Source organism: Poecilia latipinna, unplaced genomic scaffold (genome assembly GCF_001443285.1).
Source record: "Poecilia latipinna isolate Pla-1442-1.1 unplaced genomic scaffold, P_latipinna-1.0 Scaffold499, whole genome shotgun sequence".
Taxonomy (NCBI): domain Eukaryota; kingdom Metazoa; phylum Chordata; class Actinopteri; order Cyprinodontiformes; family Poeciliidae; genus Poecilia; species Poecilia latipinna.
Window position 1 is genome coordinate 403858 of NW_015113115.1, and position 9337 is coordinate 413194.

Sequence of the window (9337 nt, forward strand, 5' to 3'; positions counted from 1 at the left end):
AAATTAAGGTGAATTCATGGTTACTTTTTCCACATACTGTAACCGGCAGTGCTTATGATTAATAAAATAATAATTATGTGATCGGTATCAGTGATCGGCCGTCATGTGTGATCAGAATCGGCAGGAAAAAACCTGATCGGCCCATCTCTACCTGTTATCCATTGACAGCTTTTAGCTCGATATGAAGAGATAAATAAATCAAAGGTGTTCTCAAAAGACTGAGCAGCTGAAGTTATAAAATCAGCATCAGGTGAAAAAAAAAAGAACAATTTCTTCTACTTGTATTTATTACTATTAATAAATACAGACCAAGCTTGCCTCAGAGCCAAGGTTTTTAGGATTTAATGATAATTGATCTTACAGTACTTAGTGAACGTGATCACACAACTTTAACCTTATCCCATTCCACGCTGCAAACACAAACACCCATGTATTTTATTGTATTTGATCAAACAACACAATGCGCTGGAAAATTGCTCTGGTCAGAGGTGGTGTATAAATGAAGTGTTTTTTGTCTACTTGCAAAAAGGGTATATGTGGCAAAAAAAAGAAAAAAAAAACTAAACTTTTCTACAATGGGAAATGAAGATGGCAGCAACATGCTGTGGAAAGGCTTGCTTGAACTAGTCAGAGCTGCAAGATGGGTTTAGCTAAATATATGGCAATCCTGTCTGAGGAACCCAAAATGCCCCAAACCTGCAGCCAAAAATGCAATGACATATTTTAGATCAGAGTATATACCCATGCTAGAACGGCATAGTCAAAGTCAAGATATACATTTTGATTGGGAATTTGTGGAACAGAGTGAATGCTTTCCTGAGTATAGACGATCGCTACCCGGGTCTGAGCTAATTTTGCAAAGATGAATGATAAAAAAAAAAAAAAAAGTGGGGCAAAAAGAATTTGAAAACAAAAAACAAAAAAAAAACATTTTTTTTTCACTCAACAGTTATGAGCTGGAGCTGGTTTGTCAAAAAAGCTACAAGTTTCAGGACTGAAATGTGACAAAATGTCAATATGTTCAATAGGAAAAAACACCAATAATCTGTTTCAATTAAACTGGGAATTTACCAGAGCACAACAGGTATCGGGATATGCAAGAAAAAGAAATTTACCAGACAGTCCCCTCCGAGAAAGTCGGGGATGATCTCTCTGTCGATATAGTCCACTAAGCCTCCGGGACCCTGGTAGTCTCTCCCAGCGTAGACCAAAAACTTCTTACGAGTGTTTTCATCAATCAGGGGGCTGACCTGGAAACGAGAACACAACAGGTATTGGGATATGCGAGAAACAGCAGGGTCCCTCATTATGAACTCAGACAGGGGGAAAAAAAAAAGTAATCAATAAGCAATGAATTATTCATGTGAGAGGAATAAATGAGTTGGCTGGATGATGGCGTTACTAAGCACCCACATCTGCATCGTAGCGCATTCTCTATATTCATTTATAATTTCATTATCTGTTCATCAATAACTGGATGCATCATTTACATGAACCAGAAGCAAACTGCTAAATTATCATAGAGCTTTCCTGCATAATGTTATATTCATGGGTATTTCTTTTGTTTAGTGCTGTTATTATCCTTCTCAACTGCATATTGCTTCGGCAATGATGGAATAACACCGCGGTCCCTGCATATTCTGTGGCTATAATTATCTTTATTTGACAATATTTTATTTCTTTGCTCTTCTTCTTTCGTGTCACTTGCTTTCACCCGACTATTAAGCACTTCAGCTCACAAAAACTCTAAATCTGTAGCTAACAACTTCATACATACACATAGATAGAGTCGCATCAAAAGCAAGTTTTCTTTTTTTTTTCTTTCCCTCACCAAAGTCCAAAGGACTGGAAACACCCTGGGAGCTCGCAGAATGAGCAGGCGGCCCAGAGTCTCTGGGTAGTTCGCCTCGACCACCTCAATGATTCTCAGGAGGGCTTTAACTCCCGGTCTCCACAGGTGACGCATGTTTAGACCCTCCAGATCCACCAGGCATGTCCAGCAGCTAACACACACACACACATGAAAGTTAGCAACTTTATTCAAGCTAAAGAAGCTATGAAACACCCAACATGTTAGTATAAATGATTGTTTGGACACCGGATGGGTCGACCAAAGAGTCTGGTGTTCTCCTCACAGCGCTTCAGTCCCTCCTCGTTAATGGAAAGCACCTGTTTACACAGTGAACATGTCTTGATAAATGGTTTTTGTCTTAAATTTAACATATATGTGTGTGCGTGTTCCTGTTACCTGTCTCAGCAGAACCTCTTCCCCCAACGCTCGCACCAAGCCCTTGGTGTCCATTTGACCAAGACGCAGAACATACAGAGGGCGGCCATCTGAACAACACATTTCACACCGAGCAGAACTGAATACATAGAAATGTAACATGCGTGCGAGTAAAAAGTGGAAAAACAAGAGTAGTAAGCATCTACAGGATTCGTTTTTTTTCCCCAGAATGCTTTTCGGGCTCGGGTGAACTGCAGATGAGAGAAAGGTAATCAACCTCCCACTGCCTGAATTGAGTAACAATTTGTAAAGACAAAGATTGTTCATGCAGAAACAACAGATGAAAATTTGATGTTTGATAATAAGACTACATGAAGCATTAAAGTGCAAAAGAAAGAGATAAACACTGAAAGAAAAAAAACAAAACAAATAAGGACGCCTGGATGGATATTGCAGAAAACATTCATGACATAGATTTGCACTTGAACACGTTCCCTGCAAAAGAAGATTGGAGTGTTGGTGACTAACTCAGCCCACCAACGAAAGCTAGTTTGAAATGAACAGATTTAGTAAAACACAGACGACGCCTTTCATAATTCCATTTTATTTCTGTTCAGCAGTTTCTAACTGATTTAATTAGGACAGCAGGAAGTTGTCTTGGCTAATAAGAAAAGTGCAAAATATGCTATTTAATTCCAGCTCAGTTCATTAGCGGATCTGTTTGAAGATGAAATTGTTTTCGGCCTAAATGATGCACTGCATCAGAATTTACTGCAAAAGCAAAAATAATAGAACTTGTATTTGATTAAATAACTGCCGACTCTCTGACAACCACCTACCTCTGTCGTGGTGGTGCCACCCGCCGGTGTAGTAATCCTGAAGCAGCTGTGGGCGCTCCCATGTGTCCAACAGGAAGTCCACCTGGTGCTGCTTCCTCCAGGTCAGAGACTGGCACAGAAACTCTCTGGCCTTGTCCATGTTGAAATCTCTGGCCTTGAGGAAGCGCAGCACGTGCTGATCCTTGGGGATCTGCACACAGAGAAGCAGAAGTCAAAACAAACTTCAACAATTGCCACACAGTAACTGATAAATAATAATAATTAAAAAGCACCCTCTGGTGTTTTGAAAAGTATGATTAAAACATCAAAAATAATAGTGTTAACTTGGTTAATGTGACCTACAGTGTAAAAAGATATTTTGTCTTAATAAAAATGATTGTGTTGAAGTTCTGCCTGTACAAAATACAAATATCTTTTAAAGCTGCAAGTTCTCTGTGACACCAGATACCAGCTTATTCATATTTTTGTCCAATGAAACCAAACTGTTAAAAACACACACAAAAATCAAAACTTGACATGCATATGAAAACATCTTATGCTTAAAATGAGGTCTGTCAGCAGTAAAGCTGGCTCAAGTCTAAACGCAACAGCACAAACTCATCTGCTCGTGTTTATGTGACCTTGCCCTTGTGGGTTTCCTGGAGCCACTGGCGCAGTCGGATGAGACAGCTCTCCTGCAGAGGCGTTAAATCACCAAGGTAACGTCTGATGTAGTCTGCGTCCAACTTGTCTAAAAGTCAAAACGCATTTACGATACCGAGTTAGCACATACGGCATGCATCAAAGAGAAATGGCCAGGGGTTACAATCGCAGTTTTGCAGGGGATTGGTCAGTTTTGTCGGCTTATTAAAATCCCTGCGTTCCCTCGATTGTAAAGATGGATGGACAGACGGGTAGAAAACATAGCATGATGGAGAGACAAACTTATGAATAAATGTATGAAAAAGGAGATGAACTGATGGACAAAACAAGAGACTTCATTAATAATAAAGTGTCTTCAGTCAGAGGTTTCTTCTAGCTTGTTGTTAACACAGATCGCTACAGGAGATCTTTCCAGGCAACAGCAATCACCGTCTACAATAACTCTGTAATTAAAGGAGTATATTTAATTTCCTTTTGAGATCAAAAATGTATACTTGACTTGAATCAAATAGGTTTAAAAAGAAAAAAGAAAGAAAAAAAAAAGCAACAGACAAAAACAAAAGTGATCTGAACAAGTCAATGGATGGATCTATAATTTGTCCGACTGTGCAGGACTGACCAACCGCTGGTGTCTATCGACAAACTCGCATGGAACTAATAAGTGATCACATTTACTGACCATCATTTGAACTGGTCAGCAGCTCTGTGGGATTGGCCAGGTCTTTGCCAGGAAGCCCGTCAGCGGCACCACTCACTGGGACAGCAGAGAGGAGGCCTCCTTCAACGGGGGGCATCCAGCGAGGTATGTGAGTTACTCCTTCTTCCTCCAGCTCTCTGAGGTGGTACTCAATTATTTCTTTACCCTTGAACAAGCGGAGGACACACGAGCTTGTTTAGGTTTGAAGAAAACAAAATAAAAATAAATAATTGAAGCAAATACAGAAGGCTGATCAAATATTCATAGGCCGGTTTTGTAAACCAACCTTTTTAATGCTGCCAGCATATTGTTTCATGGCTATCTTCTCTGCTGTGCTTTCGAAGCCAAAGAAGGATTTAATATCAAGGCTAGCTGTTTGTTCAAAGCAGGTCCAGTCCTCATTCTCGGGATGAACCTGCAGAGGAGGACAAATAAAAAAAATAAAAGAAATTGAAAGGAATCATAATTAGAAGATGATGATGGAGTAAATTTAACAAGATTTTTTTTTTTTTCTGCAGGTAACTCAATCAAACTCCTTAAGAGATAAGACCACGAGGTCTGAGATAGTGCATAATAAAGATCAGAATTGTTATTGGAACATAAAACAAAGCTGCTTTCCCATTAAAACAATGCTCCACAAGTGCAAAACATAATAAATAAAAAAAAAAAAAGATGAAAAAGGTGAAACAGTAAAGACACAGAGCTCTTGTTGACCTGAATAGGCGTTTCGGTCGGCTCACCGTGTAGCTGCAGCATTCCCGGACGATGACTCTGCTGGAAAATGTCTCGTTGTGGACCTCGATGCGAAGCGTCCTGTCTCTGCGATTCAGCGTGTTCTTCTGAATAAAGTACAGATATTCCACACCTGCAATCTAAATGCGGAACAAAGAGAAGCATCAAACTGTTGAGGGAAAACGATCTGATCACATCAACTGTTGTGCTTGAACTCTTGGCTGCCGGCTCTGTTGAGGGAGCAATTAGACATACTCGTTTGAGAAGCCGGGGGGCCTCCACGTCGATGGTGCAGCGTCTCTCGGTGACCACCACGGAGCCGTCTTTGCTTTCACTTTGGCTGAGGATCTCGCTGTCCACAAACACAGGGATCAGCGGGCACTTTGGGAATCGTCTGGCGTAAGCCTGAGAACACCAGAAAATTGCTGATCTTTTGCACGTAGCATCAATCCCCCGAGTCAGCCCGCTGTGTTCCACTTTGGGCTGCAATTTGCTGACAGCGCAGCGTGGGTAGCATGTGATTCCAATGTCAGGTGCAGACTCATTTAAACAGCAAGTCGCTTTAATCGTTTATGTAAAAGCATAATAAAAGTTTATGCACCGTGCACGGCGACGACCTCCCAGCTGTGCCAGATTTTACAAGCAATGATTGCTTTACGCATTACGGGCCCTGCAGCACACGACCATCTGCCCGGGCCGACGGGAGCAGGGCTCACCTGTCGATATCGATCGAGTCGCAGCAGAAACGGGATCTGAGGGAGCAGCTGAATGCGTCTGTGCAGCTTCTCGCGACAAAGTTCTGACAGGTGACCGAGAGGCGGAGAGACGCCCGGAGATGGAACATTTTGAAAAAGATCGAGAGGTTTGAATACTTTTGCAAGGCTCTAAAAGGCTGCGAACCGCAAACGCATAAAGAGGTCACACATTTCTAACGCCTATAACGCTCTCAGCGACAACAGCCTCCATCTTTCGCTCTCTTATCGTTTGCACTAGCCGCCTAATGATCTAATGAATTTAACCGAAGACCTGAGACGGTGTTTCACTCCTCAGGTGTTATTGATTAAATCCAATTCAACAAGTGACAACCTTTTGTGTAAATCTTTGTAAAAGCGGAAGAAAGAAAAAAAAAGGCCACAACATTAAGATTCCTTTTTTTTTTTTTTTTTTTTTATAAAGGCCTGGGAGAGTCATAAAGAGGTGTCATGAAAAGGACAACCAGGATGTCACTGTGTGCACATTCAGTAATATCCAGGACACTGATTAGGACTGTTAGCTAGAGTAATAACTGTCACTGGCAGGATTAGCCAGGGGCTAATGAGAAAGCTGAGAGATAAATGGGAGCGGTGGACTGTGGTAGGCGGGACGTTCTCTTTTCTCTGCCGTCTCCTCGTAGGAGCTGTTATTAGTTTTCTAAAGGGCCTCTACTGAGTCCATTTTCAATAACCCGACACACAAGGGACCTTGGAGCAGTGATTTCTTTAAAAAGGCACCAAAATCACTTTCTGCAAATGGTAACCATGCAATTATGTTTCTGAAGTTTAACTCATATTGAATAAGTACTACAGCAGGTGCAGTGTAAATTGTGACAGCAGCAGCATTGGCTTTGCTCCAAAACTGTGGACATTACATAAGCTTTTAGCTTAATATATAACTTTAAAGAAACATAAACAGGGAACAGGCTGTGAAACGAGGGCGATATACAAAATTGCCTCAGTCTGAAATCCAAATTTTTGCTATATCTGTCCTACTTTTGCATTGCTAAAAGAAAACCAAGCTTAATCTCTGGAGGGGGAAAAAAAAGGTTGAGAAATTGGAATAGATGTGAGATAACGTTACGTAATTTTTTTTTTCACAGCTAACACAGATGTGTCTTTTTTTTTTTGCTTAAATGACATCAGTGGGGGAAAAAAAGGAAATTATTTGCATTTAAAAGTAAAGTCAATGTATGAAGAAGTTTCATCACAGTAAAGTATTTTGTTGAACAGGTTAAAACTTTGAAGTGTCCCATTTGTCTTTTATCACCAAACATATACACACAATTGGCTTGTTATGCATTTGAAATTATGTTCTAGCTGTAAACTTGAATAATTCTATGCAAGATTTATAATGAATGGATGATGTAAAAATGTTAACTTAGTAGCTAAGCTTGATGGGAGTTGGAAAGCCTCCTAATTAAATTGTTTTTCAAACCCCATACAACCTTAAGCCAGATCTGACAGTACCGGTGTAAAAATATGTATGTGCTGGACAATTAGTTTAAAACAAATACCTGAATAAAATGGAAATATAGGGCTTTTTGTATCCACACCATATTTTGTTATGCTTTTTAACTTGTGAATATTTCCCCATGCCAAACTTTGTCTCCCTTGTATTCAAGAGAAAAGCGTAATGAGCTTTCAGTCGAATGACTATCCAGTTTTCTTTCTATTTGAGAGCAGTTTTCTCTAATACTGGTAAATACTTCTGCAGCTGTAACACAATGCTGGAACTGCTGAAATCTAATCTAAATCTAGGTAGGATGTATCAGGACTGTTGATTTTTGCAACTGGAAATAATTCCAGATGGCTGAATTTGTCTTTATTGTATGTGGGAGAAAGACTTACCGACTTTCCTTCAGCCAGCTGACAAGCAGTGTGCATCAACATGTCTAACATATTGTCCAATGTGTGACTGGAAAAAAACTCTGGCCTCTATGTTGACTTGTAGGATTTTAAACTAGGAACAGTATACCATCCCCCCTTTCCCCCCCCAAAAAACTTCAATATATTACAATTCTTATTTGAATATACAACATAATACTCCTCAATCCTCCAGAAACAAACTAAAACTCGTTACATAATGAAACCTGAAGAGGAACGCCCTGATCAATAACTTTATAACATGTTCTTTGGTTATCTTATCTGTAACCAACATCTCACTTCAGGATAAAATGATTGAGAAACAATTATCTTAGCCACTTATGAAGTCAACAGAGACATTGTGTGCTAAGTTTTTGAAGAGGCATGTGTACATCTGAGGGAATATCCTCCGCACACATTGACATCCTACTAAGGTTTAAAAATAAATCATATGTACTTACTCGACTAATATCCCTGAAGGCACAAAAGACTACAAACATGTCCTGCTAACTGTTTGGTCCGCTGCCATACCATAAACCCAGATGTCCTCTGTTTGAGCCAATATGGCCCCGAAGGAAAACCAAACACTCACCGCCATTATTAACTCAAACGGCTGCTTGTAGACCCGAACAGGGGACTGGTACTGCTGCACCATGGCTGTAGCTCTGCTGTCTCTGCTGAATGGATAGTCATGACACAGTTTATCAAAAGACGGCAGCCAGTTACAAAAGCCGTGCTAAAGTTTACGACAAAAAGCCATAAGCGATACTGTACACAGAAAAAAGCCACAATAGCTACAGGACGATCATTTTCCATGGTATTTATGAGAAAAATGGTATAATTCGTTCTCGTTCCTAAGACAAACGACAAATTCCCCGTGTTAGTTCCCACTTAACGGACTTCATAGGGCAGAAAACACGAACCTGAAAAATGCAAAACTTGTTTTTCAGTCCGAAACGTTGATGCCTCAGTGAATTTGTCCGGCTATTAGTGCATCCATAATGTCAACCCCCCACGGAAAAAGTAGGAGAAAATGAGGTTAATGGGGAAAACACCGCAGGTTGTACAGCTAAAAGAAAAACATTGTGTCGTCAGCAGTTTGTTTGTCATGGAGACCGGTGGGCCAGTTAACTCCGCCCACTTCAGACAAACAGGAAGTGAGTGTGTTTCAAACTTACCTCTGTTTGATTGTAGCTTTTTTTGATAGTTATTTAATCTACTTTAATATACAGTATTTGATTCCCTTTCATCGTACCGTTTTAGTACACCTACTATGTCAGGAATTATTTTGTTAAAACACATTTTACTTTACATTTTTAATTTAAAAACAAAAATGTTCTTCCTGTTGCAAATTACATTTTTCTCTCCGTTACAGGAGCACCATTTGTTTTCATCTGCAATTCTGTCTAAACTAAATCTCTATATGCCATCTAGTGGTACTTTCTTCATGAAGCCCTAACACTAGATCTTGGTAATGATTCAAAAATTGCATCCTCTAAAAACGGTACCAAGGCTTGCATATTTTCTGTAACTTAACACAGAGATTTGGTAAACGTCTGCCTGGTACTTTTGTTGTTTAAGT

The 9337-nt window shown here is 40.0% G+C and overlaps 1 protein-coding gene across 3 annotated transcripts in view; it reads right to left on the bottom strand.

Moving 5' to 3' along the window:
- LOC106952210 (SEC14-like protein 1) overlaps positions 1-8904 on the bottom strand; it is an 18542-nt gene extending 9638 nt beyond the window's left edge. Inside the window, exons 1-12 of one of the 3 annotated variants that reach the window (XM_015040194.1) lie at positions 8679-8904; positions 8348-8429; positions 5393-5542; positions 5146-5277; positions 4692-4820; positions 4388-4571; positions 3687-3796; positions 3067-3256; positions 2249-2337; positions 2099-2169; positions 1832-2003; positions 1116-1250 (exon numbers count right to left, since the gene is read on the bottom strand). In XM_015040194.1, coding sequence (XP_014895680.1) covers positions 1116-1250; positions 1832-2003; positions 2099-2169; positions 2249-2337; positions 3067-3256; positions 3687-3796; positions 4388-4571; positions 4692-4820; positions 5146-5277; positions 5393-5542; positions 8348-8410 — 1425 coding nt within the window. In that variant the 5' untranslated portion in view covers positions 8411-8429; positions 8679-8904. Of the gene's footprint in view, positions 1-1115; positions 1251-1831; positions 2004-2098; positions 2170-2248; positions 2338-3066; positions 3257-3686; positions 3797-4387; positions 4572-4691; positions 4821-5145; positions 5278-5392; positions 5543-8347; positions 8433-8678 lie in introns of all 3 variants that reach the window. The other 2 variants (XM_015040193.1, XM_015040195.1) reach the window with 2 other exon arrangements.
- Between the last annotated feature and the right edge of the window lie 433 nt (positions 8905-9337).